General features: G+C 57.4%; 5 protein-coding genes across 5 annotated transcripts; 3 read left to right on the top strand and 2 right to left on the bottom strand.

The window, feature by feature from the left end:
• Nucleotides 1-169: 169 nt before the first annotated feature.
• TAF3 (Transcription initiation factor TFIID subunit 3) lies at nt 170-1,023 on the top strand (the record flags this gene model as incomplete). Its single annotated transcript, XM_036632608.1, has 2 exons — nt 170-695; nt 752-1,023. The coding sequence occupies 2 exons, from the start codon at nt 170-172 to the stop codon at nt 1,021-1,023; spliced, it is 798 nt and encodes a 265-aa protein (XP_036502359.1).
• A 384-nt stretch (nt 1,024-1,407) lies between these two features.
• CGCS363_v000758 (Uncharacterized protein) lies at nt 1,408-4,041 on the bottom strand (the record flags this gene model as incomplete). The annotated part of the gene is made up of 8 exons (XM_036632607.1): nt 1,408-1,889; nt 1,933-2,136; nt 2,191-2,214; nt 2,272-2,639; nt 2,697-3,219; nt 3,276-3,493; nt 3,554-3,655; nt 3,905-4,041. The coding sequence occupies 8 exons, from the start codon at nt 4,039-4,041 to the stop codon at nt 1,408-1,410; spliced, it is 2,058 nt and encodes a 685-aa protein (XP_036502358.1).
• Nucleotides 4,042-7,819: 3,778 nt separating this feature from the next.
• CGCS363_v000757 (putative transporter) lies at nt 7,820-9,899 on the top strand (the record flags this gene model as incomplete). The annotated part of the gene is made up of 3 exons (XM_036632606.1): nt 7,820-8,638; nt 8,704-9,007; nt 9,061-9,899. The coding sequence occupies 3 exons, from the start codon at nt 7,820-7,822 to the stop codon at nt 9,897-9,899; spliced, it is 1,962 nt and encodes a 653-aa protein (XP_036502365.1).
• A 578-nt stretch (nt 9,900-10,477) lies between these two features.
• Nucleotides 10,478-11,647, bottom strand: CGCS363_v000756 (putative RNA-binding protein; the record flags this gene model as incomplete). Its single annotated transcript, XM_036632605.1, has 1 exon — nt 10,478-11,647. The coding sequence occupies one exon, from the start codon at nt 11,645-11,647 to the stop codon at nt 10,478-10,480; it is 1,170 nt and encodes a 389-aa protein (XP_036502364.1).
• Nucleotides 11,648-14,876: 3,229 nt separating this feature from the next.
• On the top strand, nt 14,877-16,993 carry GND2 (6-phosphogluconate dehydrogenase, decarboxylating 2; the record flags this gene model as incomplete). Its single annotated transcript, XM_036632604.1, has 7 exons — nt 14,877-14,890; nt 15,240-15,279; nt 15,332-15,358; nt 15,426-15,514; nt 15,574-16,009; nt 16,064-16,498; nt 16,553-16,993. 7 exons carry the CDS (start codon nt 14,877-14,879, stop codon nt 16,991-16,993), a joined length of 1,482 nt encoding a protein of 493 aa, XP_036502367.1.
• Between the last annotated feature and the right edge of the window lie 139 nt (nt 16,994-17,132).

The following is a 17,132-nucleotide window of genomic DNA, read 5'->3' as shown; positions in this document are numbered from 1 at the left end:
ATGGTGACGGACGGAATCGCACCTTCTTGCCCTGCCACAGCACCCGCGATTTCCTCTTGAACTACGCTCATTCTTCTCGACAAGCGGAAACCGAACCGGCCATAATCTTTCCTTCACGCGAAATACCGGTGTTCATCGAACATAACACAACCACATACACATACCCAAAATGACGCCCCCACCATTACTCTTCCACGCCCTCCTCCGCCCCGCGGTTCTCCAGATCCTCCGCGCGACAGGCTACCACGCGGCGCGTCCGGTCGTCCTCGACGCCGTGACGGAGCTGGCAGCGCGGTACATGCTGGCCCTGTGCCAGGCGACGGCGCGGCACGCGTCGGATAACAACCAGGAAGGCGATGCGCCGGGGATCGTGGACGTGCGCATGGCGCTCCAGGAGCTGGGCGCCGTGCCGCCGGACGACGTGAGCGCCGAGGGACGGGGCGCGATACTGGGAGAGATCCTCGACGACGTCATGGAGGCGAACGGCGTCGCGGGGGCGCCTGCAGAGAACGGCGACGACGTCGCGATGGCAAATGCGGGGACGGTCGTGGAGAGGGAGCGCGAGAGGGAGGTGGTGGTGGAGGACATCCGCGGCGTGGAGGAGTTTATCAGGTGGTTTTCTGGACCGAGGAACAAGGCTATCCGTGAGGCGGCGGTGGGCGATGGAGAGCTTGAGCTCGGGGATTACCTGAATGGTTTGTGAACCCCCCGGTCTGTTTGACTGAAGATGAGGAGACTAAATGACGCACAGTCCTGAAGAAGAAGCACAGCAAGACCGGCGAAGACTCAAAGTACCACGGCACGATCATCGGCAAGGGCAACGACGTGGGCGAGGTGCAAGTCGAGGGCGGCGACCTACCCAGCATCCACACGTGGCGGGCTAAGATGCGCGGACCCTCGCCGGCGAGCGCTCTGTCGGCGACATCACCGAACATCAAGGAGGAGTCGAGGCCGCCGAGCTCCGGGCTGAGTTCTGTGGGCGACAGGCTGGGCGACGACCGGGACAGCATGGACTTGTCATAGGAGACGGACACGCGAATTACTAGATCGAAGGCACGTGGCGCTCGACGGCAACGAGGGGGTGTCACGTTGAGGAAGAAGGCGAAGTGATTACCAAAGGGCATAGCGCGGCGTTTTACCGGGGGGGGCGTGATTTTTTTGGACAGGAGGGGAGACGTTTACACTACAAAAGCATTGTCTATGGGGCAGATGCCATGAGAGAGACATTGGCGGCTCAGGGGGGCGGTAACATACAATTATTCCCGGCCTAGCTGGAACTCTCATAGGTGTCCAGCTATGCTAATTCATCAACATTTCACGAAGCTGTATTGAACATGAACACCGTCAATCTATATATGTTATATTACTAATCAATCTTCTCCCGCTACGGGTGACAGCTCCGTCCTTTTACCGCATAAACTCGGTGACACGGTCGAGGTTGAAGGCGGCGCTGATGAGGGCCAGGTGACTGAAGGCCTGGGGCGTGTTGCCGAGCTGCTCGCCGCTGCGGGCGATCTCCTCGGAGAACATGCTCAGGTGGTTGGAGAAGCTGAGCATGTTCTCGAAGAGGTTGACGGCGCGGACGAGGTACTTTGGCTCGTAGACGGAGGCGCGGGTCATGGCCTCGACGAGCCAGAAGGTGCACATGCTGAAGGCGCCCTCGCGCCCGCCGACGCCGTCTTCCGAGAGCTCCGTGTCGTAGCGGTAGACGAGGCCGGTGCTGGTCAGGCCGCCCTTCTCCGGGGGCAGGAGGATGCGGTCCATTGTGTTGAGGAAGCGCGGGTCGTTGGGGGCGATGAAGAAGACCAGCGGGGCGATGAGGATGGAGGAGTCGATCATTGTGTTGTTCTCGTAGCTTTGGACGAAGGATTTCATCTCCTTGTTGTAGCCTGGGGGGCCGTGTTAGTGAGATTGGCCCTGGGGCGGGGGAACACGTGTTAGCGAAGGGCATGCCTTTGTCCATGATCTCCTCCATGAGGTTGTCGCGGGCCTCGAGCCACTTGCTGCGGTTGGGGCAGGGGAAGTTGCGCTTGTCCGCCAAGCGAAGGCCGCGGTCGAAGGCGACCCAGAGCATCACCTTGGAGTAGGTGAAGTTTTGCTTGTTGTTGCGGACTTCCCAGATGGACATGTCGGGTTCTGGAATCGCGTAAGAAAAAGGGGGCAGACGAGTTCATCAGGAGAAGACCTTACTGTCTGTGATTGTGAGAACAAAGTCTGCCGCATGTTAGCTCGCTGTCGTCTCTATCCCATAAGGTTTCAGGGGGGTCTCACCCAGCATCTCCCTCACGGAGCACCACTGATCCCAGCTGATTGGCTTTCCGTACTTGTTGTACAAGTATATGGCGTCCATGAGCTCGCCGTAGATGTCGAACTGCTGGTGGAACGCGGCGCCGTTGCCGATGCGGACGGGCCTGCTGCCCCTATACCCCTCGAGGTGGGAGAGCTCGACCTCCGGGATCTCGGTCTCGCCGCGGATGGTGAACATGATGGGCAGCTCGCCGCCGGGGCCGCGCGACTTGATGAAGCGCTCGCTGATGAAGTCCATGTACGCGTCCGCTTCCGCCGAGAAGCCCAGACGGAGGAGGATGTAGATTGTGAAGCTGGAGTCGCGGACCCAGCAGAAGCGGTAGTCCCAGTTGCTGCGTGTCCACTGGGTTATGAAGGTTTCCTCCGTCATGAGATAGCACAACACTTACCGAACACCTCCAATGTCCTCAGGGATTGAAAACGTCGGGGCGGCGATGATGGCCCCCGTCGGCTCGTAGGTCATCATCTTGAGCAGCATCAGGCTCCGGTTGACCACCTCCCTCCAGCGGCCCTTGTACCTGCTCTTGGAGATCCAGTTGTACCAGAACGACTGCGTGTCGTGCTGTTGGCCGTCGAGGGCCGCCGTGGTGATGTCCTCCGTGACGTGGTCCGGGATGTCGTTGCGCAGCACGAACGAGATGGCTTGGCCCTCCTCGATCGCAATGTGCGCGACCACGCCCTCGCCGAGCATGCCGTCGCGCTTCTCCTTGGTGAAGGTGACGGATGGTGCGGCGGCTGCGGCGGTGGCCCCCTCGTCGGACTCGGCGTCGACCGTGACGTCGAGCTGGAGCTTGTAGTGCTCGCTGTGGAAGGTCACGGCCTTGCTGGGGTTGTCGCGCGTGTGTGTCTGCTGTACGATTGTGGTGACATGGGGCTCAGTGGCGTATTGGAAGGCGGGGAAGAGCTCAATATCTGTAATGTTTGTGAGTTGAAGTGATTCTGTGAGTGATGTAGGTGAGAAGACAAACCCATCTCCAGACGGCCGCGGATGCACTCGACGCGGCGAACAAGCCATTTCTTAAGCTCCTCCTGGATCTTGGTGGTCTCGCGAAAGGCGCTCTGCCGGTTGCTCTTGGCCAGAACGGTGGCCGTCTTTGGGCGGGGGAAGAAGTCTACGAGGTCGACGACGCCGTCATCATGGATGTATCTCGTCTGAAGGATGTTGGAGGATGGGAGGTACTGCTGTCTTCGGGTGTGGTCAGTGTCACGGCATGTGGCGTGGCTCCGAGACGGGCCTCTCTCTTACTTTGTCGTGCAATGCTTGGATGCGGGAGGGCAGATGCTGAAGAAGCCTCCTTTGTCCTTGTCGAGGAGACGACAGAAGACGGTAGGGGAGTCAAAGTCGGGCCTAAAGTATAAGTCAGGCTTCTTGATTTAGAGCCATTGGCACATATCACGAAGAGCAAGACTCGAAGTCCCGGGAAAAAAGAACGTTGACTATGTTGGCTCACTTGAGCTTCCATGTGTGTTGGCCAATCAGGCGTTTCGATGAACCATTTTGGCGCCATCAAGTGATATTGAGCATAGCAACCGATTTGATCAATTCGTGTAAGTGAACGCCAAGCATCAGGACTCCAAAGTGAAATGCGTTTCGTACCAACACATAAAATCAACCGAACCATTCATGCCGACGAGCGCGCATGTGTGCATGTTGCCGATCATTCCATAGTCCTCGATAGGTAGGTATCCGGCATGGCTGCCGGCGGCATGTCTCTTCGGACACTGCTGAGCCATGACGTCGGTTTGCCGGAGCGGCGGGAAGACTCAGTACTGGCTGTGTTTTTCTTCAAGGATGGATTTCTAGAAACTTGATTGTTGTCGCGGAAAAAGCAATGGTCAAGACAGGGCTTGACAGACACACTACGTGTTGGTGAGGCTGCACGGTTAATGTCTCTCTCTCATCTACGAATGACATGAAGTCGTGGTAAGGTGTGAAGTCAAGCCTCGGTCAAGGGAGAAGGGTAAACCCCGGGTGTCCGGCCGAGTGCTGAACACGGGAAACACGGGAAGCTTGCGGTCCTGCAGCTTCGGTGGCTGCTGCGAGGCGCGCCAAGGAGACCGATCTTACCGCTGGGCTTTGTCGAGACGGTGTCTAACTAGTCGAAGGGAAAACGTCCACTAAGACGTGAATCCTGATTACACAGGAAACGAACGGACGGCGCTTGCGTCGAGATGCATATTGTGATACGCATCCAATAGCCAATAGCTGCGAGATCCATCGATGCTGTCAAATGGTTCGAGCTGATTGACTTTGCTGGACAATAGAAACCGACAGAGACTGATGGTCATGTCGAGGCAGACCGATGACGCCGTCGACTTGGCCTTGGACGCGTCGAGAAGCTGCTGCATCTCCACTTGGCGGGAGCGCTCTATCGACGGGAGAGCTGTCAGATCTGCAAGCCGAGCTGGGTCAGGCACATCAGCTACCCTGCGCGAGCTAAGACGATCCTGTAAACTCGCACCGAGGGCGGGCCAACATCCAGCACCCGTTCTGTCACCCTCTCGCCCGACGTTCGGGTTTCTGCTTTCTTCTTCCCTTGGCGTGGATCTTTTGGAAAAGAGCTCCTCTCCGGAATATCCACTGCGGCCTGGCTCACCTGAGTCGTAAGATCGATCGGGGAGGGGGCGCGGGAATCCAAATGACAGCCCCTTTACGCACTCGGTTTAGGGCTGAATGACGGTGGCTGACATCATGACCGCTCTCTCTCTCTCATCCCTTTTCCCGCTACGCGAGCTGCCCCAAGCTCCTAGAGTGCCACGGCGGGAAGGGAGGAAGAGGCGGGAGAGAAACGGCGTGTGGCGGGTGACCGCATTGCAGGTGTTCAGGTGAACCAGCTTCGGGGATATTTCTGGGAGAGGCGGGTTAGTGTGTGAGACATGTGCATTCCCAACCAGCTTCCAAGACTGAGAAGGCGTGTATTGTTAGTGAACGATATTGCGGGGGAGGCTGGCCGGGCTCGTCCGTCGCGGTCCATGCAGAAAGAAAAAAAAAAACTGTCAATCGATAGATGCCCCGATTTCAAGCCTCCCGGACTCGAGCGTTTTCCAGCCTCTCCCCCCGCCGTCTGTGTAAGTAGACACATGTGTGTGTGGATTGTGGCTCGGTCTAGACCTCCATGTGAAAAGGCGGGACAACACGGCCAAGCTGAGAAACAACGTCGTCTATTCGAAAAGCAAACGAAACGACCCGAGGCAAGATCTGTTGGATGGCTGATAGCAAAAGCCTGTTATTGTGCTTGGAAGTCTCGGAAGAAACGGGGCTCCAGAAACAACGACAATGCAACGGTTGTTTAGAGTGTGTGCAGATCGTTTGTTAATCAGCAGGAGAATTCAATATGAACTTGGAATTATTGATTTTAAACTTTTGCCAAACATGTCGAGAAGTTCGACTTCACATTTCGGATGCTCCTCGGGAGCAGCGGGTCGCGGCACTGTCCGAGAAACCGGCTCGGTAGGCAAGTCTTGATTTCTGGGCGGCAGATTGGTCCGAGGAGGAAAGATGACGGACGGACAGGCGAGGTAGACACCGCACGGGGAGCAGGACGGTGCTGGATGCATAGTAGCAGTGGTGTGTGCGAGTGCGAGTGGGGTCTGGTCACCCGAGCACTTTCTACTTGCACGAGCGACCACATGGCTGCGTGAACCTTAACCGACAGCAAGGACACCTCCCACGGCTGCGGTAGATGTGTGTGTGTGTGTGTGTGATGTTGGTCTTGGTCTTGGTGTTGCGGTCTGGTTCACTCGGATGTGGCTGCGGTGTGGCCCAGCCAGCCAGCCAACGGAAGAACCTACCTGTGACTCTGAGCGTGAGAGACGGCTGGACCAAGCTTAAATCGAGGTAAAGGCGTGTGAAACTCGGGAGGACACTTTTCTGCAATTCTTCGGACGACGCTTCCCTGCCGGTTGCCAGCCTGCCCGCCTCCCGGTGTCATGCGTCGAAAAGGCATGGGAGAAATAGGATTAGGGGAGCTAGCTGTTAAAGTGCGCCTTAGTCTTTTTAGGTTGGCATGCTGTAGCTCACCTCGCCTAAAGGCACCATGAAGTCAGGCAATCTTAAATCCCCTTTCAGGTACGGATACCGTTACCCAGCCTCAGGAGAGCAGGCTCAGGAGTCAGGTCAGGCCAGAACTCAGGAGAAATAAGGTAGGTCGTTGAATGAATTGTGAAAATCAGTCAGGCAGTCGGCCATTGGCACACGGCGGGGACGATGAGCCGTCGAACGGGGCCCAGATTGATGACTCAAAGCAGACGGCGTGTTGTTGTGATATTGCGGGCAATGCGTTGGTTTGTTGCCGTTACGTTGCGGTCAGGTAGCAATGTGTCCATGACCAACAAGCCAGACAAGAACGACCCAGTATTTCCTTCTCTCTGGGCTTCCAAGTTCCAACGATCCACGATGGCCCATGATCCTCAGCTCCCGAGGTGGGATGCGGATGGATGCAAGATGCACTAACAGCGGGGGAGAACAAGTCGTCGACAATATGGACCGCTTCCAGTTTGCCAGGAGGACCCGGAAGGCCCGCGGAACGCAGGTAGGTAAGCTAAGGAACGGCGAACGGTACCTGACCGCACCGCAGCACAGGTGTTGCCAGTCCCAGTCCAGTCGGGGTCCGGTGCATTATGCTGGTTGCATTTCTCATGGGGTTCGCCTCTCTCTCTCTTGGAACAAAGGGCAATCAGTGGTGCTCATCACTGTGAGCTGGCATGTCACAGGGAGCCGAGGGGAAGGAATCCCTGAGCAGGCGACCCTGACCGCTCCAGTCCTGCAGCAGCAAATCCACGAGCCGTCTCCACCGTGAGGCGCGCCAAGATTGGGCCCACATCTCATCAGCGAGACACCGCGACAACTGCCTGTGATTGGTCGGTAACTGGCGGTAAGCCTGCATAGCGTACAGTGCGCTTGCCTACAGGGCAGAGGCACGCTGAAAAAACCCCTCCCCAGCGTGCCAGCCCAGCCCACACTCCTTGGTGGCCGCCCACCTCACACTCATCGGCTGGTGTGGGCGCGACACTGGGGGTCCAGAAATGATCCGCACCGCCGTGACCATCTCCGCGCCTCTCCAGTGTCTCGCGACGGTGGAAGTCTGTCTGCCACTTCCTGCCTTCCCCCCCTTCTGGTAAAGCACTGCTAGTTAGTTAGCACAGCAGACCATAGCAAAAATCCAAGCACCGAGCGGCAGCAAGCCCAGCTCCTCCTCAACCAGCCAGAGCTGCAAATGACCGCGCCCAGCTCCTCGTCCCGACCCCGAACCCAAAAGACCAAGCAAACTAGTCCCAGATCCAGCCAGACCAGTCTCCAGAACCAGACCCAGACCCCCCGACCCATCCAATCCATTTCATTCACACACCCCGTTCGTTGGCTTGTTCGTTGTACGAAGTACCGTACCGCATGCCTTACCGTACCGTACCTTACCTCACGCTTTACCTACCTTGCCGAATGGCAAATGCACCTGCACCGGGACCTATCCTCCAGCCCCAGCCGTGAACCGCCCGGTGGAAACCAGATTTAATCATGTCCACCTCCTCCTCAGATTCCTCATCCCTAGTGCATGTGCTGCCTCCCGACCCCAGTCGCTCTTCTGCTCCCAGTGCCATATCATCTTCTCCCGACCCCATTGACCTCGACGACGACGCCAATTCGTCATCCCACGATACGGACACACATCTCCACCACCAGAACCGTCGTCTCCTGAGCCCGTCGCCCTTGCTCCTCCCACCACCCAAGTCTCCTTCACCTGGACACGCGACCAGCGACTCTTCCGCGGATGACCCCCGGCCACGAGACCAACCTGCCGATCCTGCCCACGCTTCTCCGCGCCTGGGCTCCTCCTACTCATCTTCACTTAACCCGTCCCCTTCCCGTCAGCAACACTCGCCAGTCGCCCCTGTCGCCGACGACAGCAACGACATAGAGATGGAGCCGTTGAAAGAGACCGGCCATCGCCGGCGCAGGAGCAGTCTTATGCAGAGCGCCGGCTCCAGCAACCACCACCGAACCCCGTCACGAGGCCATAGCGGAAACCTGCTCGAAGAGCCCAAGATCTCGGAAGAGGACATGGGCTCATTGCCGTCTGCCTCCAAAGACATCGACAACGATAGCTTTTCCGATGAGGACCTCCACGACGATGAGGAGACCGGCTTGACGAAGAAGGACAAGAGGAGAAAGAAGCACAAGAAGCGGAACAACAGAAGGTTAGACCAGAGAATCGCGCCAGGGGGAGGCGTCACAGCCGAAGAGAAGAAGGAAGCAGACCAAAATGTTATCAGGAGGTCAATGGTCAATATCGTGTTAATCCTGCTGTGGTACCTCTTTTCCCTCAGCATCTCACTGGTAAGCAACAACATCCCCCTTCCAGACCGTCAGCGTCACCTCGAGCTGACAATCGATTCCCCTAGTACAACAAATGGATGTTCGACAAGGACCACCTGAACTTTTCCTTCCCCATGTTTACGACTGCATGCCACATGCTGGTACAATTCGCCCTCGCCTCTTTGATTTTGTTTTTGATCCCCTCCCTGCGCCCCTCGAATGCGCAGCGCCACTCCGACCTGGGTCGTTCACGGCACGAGTCCGAGCCAGAACGGCCGCTGATGACGAAGATGTTCTATTTGACGCGAATTGGCCCATGCGGTGCCGCGACGGGCCTCGATATTGGCCTCGGAAACACTTCCCTCAAGTTTATTACTCTCACATTCTACAGTACGTCCCTGTTCCTGGCCGATGTTCGACATTGAGTTGCTAACCAAGTCCAGCCATGTGCAAATCATCTTCCCTTGCCTTCGTGTTGATCTTCGCCTTTTTGTTTAGACTCGAGAAGCCGACGTGGCGTCTCGTTGCCATTATTGCGACCATGACGGCCGGTGTGGTGCTCATGGTCTCGGGAGAGGTCGAGTTTAACCTGGCCGGCTTCATCCTCGTCATCTCAGCGGCCTTCTTCTCCGGTTTCCGCTGGGGTTTGACCCAAATTCTGCTTCTACGTAACCCTGCGACTTCGAATCCCTTTTCTAGCATCTTCTTCTTGGCGCCGGTCATGTTCCTTACCCTGATCGTCATCGCCATCCCTCTCGAGGGCTTCCCCGCTCTCATCAAGGGCCTCGAGGTGCTCGTGGAGGAATGGGGTCTCCTCATGACTCCTCTGTTCCTGCTGTTCCCCGGCTGCATCGCCTTCCTGATGACTGCTTCCGAGTTCGCTCTGCTGCAGCGTACCTCCGTCGTCACCCTCTCGATTGCGGGCATCTTCAAGGAGGTCGTCACCATCTCCGCTTCAGCCATTGTGTTCCACGACCGCCTGACCCCCGTCAACTTTGTCGGTCTCATCACCACCATTGGCGCCATTGTGGCGTACAACTACATCAAGATCGTCAAGATGCGCGAGGACGCCCAGAAGGAGGTCCAGCGCGGCCACATGGAGGCTGCCGAGTCTTCTGGCTCCAGCGGCAGCGATAACGATGATGGCGGCGAGGAGACGGGTCTGCTGCGCAACAGCACCGACTACGAGGACAACCTCGTCACGGCGGACGGCGACATCATGCCGAACCCGAGCCACACGGCGCAGGAGTCGAGGACGGCTCAGGCCCACCGCGACAATTAGACGCGTGGCTTTCTTTCTCTTTTGTCGTATTTTGGGTCAAGAAAACATAACAAAACTGTACATTTGGAAGCAAGCATATCTGGCCGGTTGGCAGACAGGGAAGGCAAGGAGTTTGTTTTTGCAGACTTATCCGGACAGAGACAACCTGTACCGAGATCTTTGAAAGAGTCTAAAACGGGTCGTGGCTTTTCAGACCCAAGGGTTTCAAGAGGGCCACAGAGGATGAGAAGCTTGCATATTGAGATGGATATACCCTACTGGCGACAGTAGACGGAAGAAGGGAAGCAAATCAAGGGGGGATGTATCAGACTGCCGGGTTTGAGTCCCCCATCATTAGTGTAATGCCCAAGAGGTTAGACACGCAGAGAATCAAGAATATGTCATGATCAAAGAAGTTTTCATGAGTGAATTCATGTCTATGTTTTGTAATGCATTGTGTGGTTTATTACATGGGTATGCTTTCTGCCTCCAACTCCAAACGCCACTTTCCAATGCTGAAAATCATGTAGGGGATGCGGTTGCCTTGGTGTAATAGGAGCCACCGCGAAGCAAGCGTACAACCAGACCAACGAGTAACCTCAACCGAGGAGCTTCAGACCGTTCTTGGTCTTCTGGCCGGGCTTCGTGACGCCGTGGTGATGTACGGGTCCGAGGTGGGGTTCATACCCGCCGCCGCCCTCGTGCTTGTTCCCACCACCACCGCCGCCGTGGCCAGAGTGCTTCTTGTTCTTCTTGTTGCGGTGGTTGTGGTGGTCCTTCTCCTTGACATTCGTGATCTTGATCTCGGTGTTGGCCTTGCGGACGACGACGGGGTGGCTCTGGATGTACTTCCCGTTCATCTCCTTGGCGGCCTGGAAGAAGTCGTCGGCGTCGCTGAAGGAGACGAAGCCGTAGCCCTTGGACTTGGCGGTGCGCTTGTCGCGGATGACGCGCGACTTCTGCACGGATTTCCACCGCGAGAAGGCCTTGAGCAGCGAGTCGTCCGTCACCTCGCCGGCGAGGTTGCCGACGAAGAGGCGCAGGTGGCTCGGGTCCCACTCGGCGAGGGTGTCGTCGGACCACTTCTTGCCGCCGCCCTCGCGGACGACCGTCTTCTTGCGCTCCGGGGGCGCGTTGGCGGCCGCGGCGGCGGCTGCCGGGTCGGGGATGTCGGTGGCGTTGGGGCCGGTGCCGCCAAGGACGTTGGGGGTGCCGCGGCCCGCTGCGCCGGAGGCGGTGGCGGAGGCGGATGCCGAGGCGTCTTTGGAGGTGTAGGCGCTCTGCCACTGGGCTATTTGCATCGCCATGTCCGGGTCGTAGTCGGAGGCGCCTGCTCCGCCCGCGGCGGGGGCGGCGCCGGGGACGGGGAACGGGTTGCGGATCTGCGGCGCGGCGGAGTATGACGCGGTCGAAGGGGGAGCGGTGTAGCTGCTCGTCTGGCCGTAGCCGCCGGGGGCGCCGCCGGCTTGCGGGTATTGGTGGTACGAGGGCGGTGCCTGGTAGGGGCCGGCGCCTACGGAGGGCGAGGCATGTTGTTGGGGGTATGACGGGTATGAGGGGCCATAGTTGCTGGCCGCGGGTGCGCTGGAGTAGCTCGGTGCGCTCGAGTAGGAGGAGGGTGACGCGGTGGACGCCGCTCCGAAGGCGGGCTTGAAGGCGGACTTGAAGCCGCCGGACGACTTTGAGGGGGGAGGCCGCGCGGGCAGGGACGGGTGGGATAGGTTGCTGGAGGCGCCGCTGGAGATACCTGGAGGGGGCGGGTAGGCCATGATGAATGACTGCGGATAATGTGGAGGAGGATTTTTTTGGTTTGGGCTCCTTCGCAAAGAACAAGACTTTGCGCGGTGTTGTTTGTGTGTGGTGAACGTACCTCTGAGCCTGGGTATTTCCTGCTCAAAGAGATTTCCCTTAAGCTTTGTGTCTTTGCTGCAGCCGACGTGTGGCGTCTGGTGTTGTCGCAAATGGCAAAGGATTCGGGTGTCGTTGGTGATGTACGGGCAGGATGTGACGATGTTGGCGGCGCAGCTTCGGCGAAAGCCTTGGAATGTGTGGCTGAGAACAAGCTCCATGGTCACGTGTACAGATGTGGCTGGAACATTTCAGCGGAGCCGGTGCTTTCCACTCCCCTCTTCGGATGGTGGGTCCGCAACTGCCGTCGATCACGGGCTTACATAATTCAATCGCCAGCAAATACCGAGGTCACTCCGTGCAGTTCCATCCGCCAAGGCCCAGCAGGTCGCCAGAATCAAGCGGAAAACAAGCGGACGGAATTTCCGTCTTGAGCCATTTCTCCCATGTGGTATCGTTCCGCTCGGCTGGGTTCCTCGGCCGCCCGAGTTCCTTACCACCCGTTCCTGCATCAGACGTATTTTATCCGTCGAGAAATATTAGACGGACATGGCGGATAATTGTTAGTGTAATTATTCTGTGTCTCTTCCACGTCCCTCCTTACATGGGGAATTGACATCATGGCGTCCGGAGAGGGCCCGTTTGAGGCCGCTGCGACTGCCACGGTCAGGTCCATGCCAATCAATAATGCGCGTGGATTCCTAGCGGAGCTCCAGCGGAGTTGTCAACCGACGTCTCCGACCCGTGCAAGTGCGACCGATCCAAGGCCCGAAGGCGGCGATACGGTGTTAGGTGTTTAACCCCCACCTAAAGGTTGCCCCTCGTTTCCTTTGTCACGGCCCAGATTTGTGAGCACCACTGAGCCAGGCCCGAGGCCGAAGTGTGGTGGCATCAGCATGGACGGATTTACCGTCGATTGCGCCTCCATCCACACCTTGAGGTACCTTGGGAGATGGAGGTGCGATATTTTCTGTCCCCCTCCGGCTGAGCAAGCAAAACGCGTGGGGCACCCCAACGAACCCAATAGATTGAATTCGCTGCTCCGGCCAAGCAGTCCAACTGGAGGAAAATGGAGCGGGCTTTTCTGGCTACGGCCAGCTTCGGTTTGGTTGGGACCGACTTTTGCCTGGAGACTGCACACCATTGAAGCGCATCGTGATTTGTCGCGTATTCTGCGCGAGTCCCGCTGTCTGCTGGCGAGTCTTTCCAGGGATAGTAACAGCCAGGGATGCCAGCTGCGAGGCGCATGCAGACGCGGATGCGGCATCGCTGCCTTCTTCAAGCGAGGACAAGACAGCAGATGCGTTGAGGTTGGGTTTGAGTGGTCACTGGCAAGGCTGCGTTTTTTGCGGCCTTCCCTCCGAGTCCTAACGGCCAGACGGCATCACGCCGAGAGCTCGCATTGTGATCAAAGGCAGCGACGCGACGCCGCCCTTCCTCCCATCTTTCAAGGGTCCATGTCCGGAGTTTCTGGAAGCCATGTTGTGTTCTGCTATGCTGGAACGGCCCGGAGCATGGGAGGGGGTGTTTTCCCATGCTGAAGAAACGGAATTTCCTCAAGTGCAGTCCGGGGCATGAGGCACATGCTGGTTTGTGCAGGGCGGCTGCTCGAGTGATAGCTCGACTGCACCGTGTCTCTCGTTTCTCGCGCTCGCCTTTCGTCGGTATCCCCCCCTGGCTGTCGATGAACGGTCCAAGAGCGGGCGAAGCGAACGAGCGAGCGAGCACCGGAGCTCCGTTGCGTTGGGAGGGTGATAATATATGCCGCCAGCCCACTGTCTCTCTTGCGTTACCCAACCTTGCGCAAATAAGGTATCGTGGGCAGTGGACGTGGGCGTGGACAGGGACAGATTAGCAGGAGCCCCCCGCGTGAAGTTAGACCGAGCGCAGAGTGATTCCTCCGCGGCCGTGGGTTGCGAAACGTCAGGGTCTGACGCATCAGGTTTGGATACCGGAGTCGCACCTCGTCTCTTCCTGGAACACGCAGAGTGTGAGGCAGAAACTCGCGGCGGCCAATGGGAAAGGGTGCCTATCGCCGAATCGGACCACAACAGGACGGATCCAGAAGCGCCTTTTTGCAAGGAGTCAGGACCGTCTTTCGTCAAGGCTGGCGCGCCTCTGCTTGACTAAAACACCACCGGCGTGGAGCAGGCATGATGGTCGTTGCTGGGCCGCCATCCGCCGCGCGGGCCGGCTGACGGCCACAATGCGGTAGCTGTGTACACCGGCGTCGCAGCGTGCTGATGAGCAAAGCGACGGGTCCAAGTTGGTACCTGCTTACGGCGTTCTCTAGTCAGAGGACATGATGCTGCTTGATGCTATTCGTTTTGTTTGTCAATCATCGTGTTGCAGGTCTGTGTTCCCTGCAAAACGGCAATACATACAGGCAAGCTGCAAAATGTGTTTAGGCAAAGATGCCAGACGGGGGAGCCGGGCTGCTGACAAGAGCGAGAAAGATGAGGTAGCAGAAGAACATCGTCATAAGTGCCCCTCCATGACAAACCACCCAATTGGAGGAGGCAGCACAAGGGGCCTTGATGGAGCACCTTGGCTGGTGGTGACGATGCCGTCCCTCTTCTTTCTGCCTCTGTCTCTCGGTCTCTGGTCTCTGTATCTCTCTCTCATTGCGTGGACGGAAGCGCTGGAAGAGCTGGTGGGAAATGCCAAAGATACATGGCCAGTACATGTTGCCCATGAGTAAGCTCCGTCAACAAAGCCAATCGCTCCAACCGGCGTCCCGCTTTTCTGCCCAGTCTTTGGCTTTCCCTCACGCAAAAAGACGAAAGTCAGCCGTGGGCGTTTCCCACAGCAGCGATGGCGGCGATGAAGCACCAGGTACCGCACCATGTACGCCCTGTGCCTCCTACTGCGTGGGAGTACTTGGAAGCTAAGAGTGGGAGTGTGCAGGTTGTCATGGGGGGCCCCTGCCCCAATGCAAACCACCCCCCTCCCATTGTCCCCTCCTACCCCTCCGTCGACCCTCCCCCTACAAACTTCGTCCGGGTTGACGAAAGCTCCAGCTTCTTGTCCTCTTGACACATTCCCCTTGAGATAAATAACTCGACGCTCCCGCAGTCTTCGTGGAATCGCGCGTTTGAACCTCTCCTCCATCAAAACACCCCTATATTTTCATACCGACCAACCGCCATCATGTCTGGACCAGTGTAAGTATCATCTGCTTCAATTCCCTCCCCCGTCGCTCCAAAGCAAATTACCCCACCACCCCGCTTCCGGCCTCCGAAGCCTCACGACGACATCATGATGCTGGCCAATTCGCGCAGCTGTGTGTATTGTCGTGAGGTTGAGGAGGTTGAACGGGTTCACGGGAGGCGCCAATGCACGTTGGCCGTGAGCTATCAGCTTCTCTCGCAACAACACCTCATGCTCATACAACCAGCGCTCGTCTTGCCAATATCGTGGCAAGCGTTGTGCCAGCTCCGAGGTCCCGCCCCGCTTTACTTCGCGCCCGAATACTCAAAGTCCGGATGTGAATAGTAGCTAACCACATCGCAGCGCTGATATGGGCCTCATCGGCCTGGCCGTCATGGGTCAAGTTTGTTAACCACAATCCTCTACAGATGAATTAAAAGCTAACAATTAGGTAGAATATCATCCTCAATGCAGCTGACGTCGTACACCCTTTATTTGGCCTTTCCCGGCCGTTTTGAAGTTATACAGAAGTTGCTGACTTTGATATAGCACGGTTTCACCATCGCCGCCTTCAACCGTACCGTGTCCAAGGTCGACCGATTCCTGGCCAACGAGGCCAAGGGCAAGTCCATCGTCGGGTAAGGATTACGACGGGCCCTACAAAAACACGCGGAGATGCTAATTGTGTCTGCGAAAGTGCCCAATCACTTGAGCAGTTCGTCGGTTTGTTGAAGAGCCCTCGCCGTGTCATGCTCCTCGTCCAGGCTGGCAAGGCTGTCGATGACTACATCGAGAACCTCATTCCCCTCCTCGAGAAGGGCGATATCATCATCGACGGTGGTAACTCTCACTTCCCCGATACCAACCGCCGCACCAAGTACTGCGAGTCCAAGGGCATCCGCTTCGTTGGCTCCGGTGTCTCCGGTGGTGAGGAGGGTGCCCGCTACGGCCCTTCCCTGATGCCCGGTGGTAACGAGGAGGCCTGGCCCCATCTTAAGGACCTTTTCCAGAGCATCGCCGCCAAGAGCGACGGCGAGGCCTGCTGCGACTGGGTCGGTGACGAGGGTGCCGGTCACTACGTCAAGATGGTCCACAACGGTATTGAGTACGGTGACATGCAGCTTATCTGCGAGGTATGTTATATAACACTGGTCCCTTCAACCGACATCAACTAACATCACGCCCAGGCCTACGACATCATGAAGCGCGGTCTCGGTATGTCCAACAAGGAGATTGGTGACGTTTTCACCAAGTGGAACAAGGGCGTTCTTGACTCTTTCCTGATCGAGATTACCCGCGACATCATGTACTTCAACGACGACGATGGCACTCCTCTCGTCGAGAAGATCCTCGACCAGGCTGGCCAGAAGGGTACCGGCAAGTGGACTGCCGTCAACGCCCTTGACCTTGGCATGCCCGTCACTCTTATCGCCGAGGCTGTCCTTGCCCGCTGCCTGTCCGCCATCAAGGAGGAGCGTACCAAGGCCTCTGGTCTCCTTCAGTACGTTGGCCGCAACAGCAAGTTCGAGGGCAACAAGGAGCAGTTCATCGACGACCTCGAGCAGGCTCTGTACGCCTCCAAGATCGTCTCCTACGCTCAGGGCTTCATGCTGATGCAGGAGGTACGTGCCGTCTCTTCCAACCTCACACGATAAATGCTAATAGACTTTTTGCAGGCCGCTAAGGAGTACGGCTGGAAGCTCAACAAGCCCTCCATTGCCCTCATGTGGCGTGGTGGCTGCATTATCCGCTCCGTCTTCCTCAAGGACATCACCAACGCTTACCGCAGCAACCCCGACCTCGAGAACCTCCTCTTCGACGACTTCTTCAACAAGGCTATCCACAAGGCCCAGCCCGGCTGGAGAGACGTCGTTGCCAAGGCTGCCCTCCTCGGTATCCCGACTCCTGCCTTCTCCACCGCCCTGTCTTGGTTCGACGGCTACCGCACCAAGGACCTCCCTGCCAACCTTCTCCAGGCCCAGCGTGACTACTTCGGTGCTCACACCTTCCTGGTCAAGCCTGAGTTGGCCAACGAGAAGTACAAGGCTGGCGAGTACCACCACGTTAACTGGACCGGTCGCGGAGGCAACGTCTCTGCTTCTACTTACAACGCTTAAAAGGATTTTTGGATGGGTTACGCGTAGACTAAGGAAAGGGCACAAACTATTATGATACCTGGTATAATGGTGCCAGGCGAAATGAAATGAAATGATTCCTCCCATTTGACCTTGATATCGCATGAAAGTGAGAGTTGCA

Source organism: Colletotrichum siamense (assembly GCF_013390195.1).
Source record: "Colletotrichum siamense strain Cg363 chromosome Unknown KSG_Cg363_contig01, whole genome shotgun sequence".
NCBI lineage: Eukaryota > Fungi > Ascomycota > Sordariomycetes > Glomerellales > Glomerellaceae > Colletotrichum > Colletotrichum siamense.
This window is presented reverse-complemented; position numbering and strand designations above follow the sequence as displayed.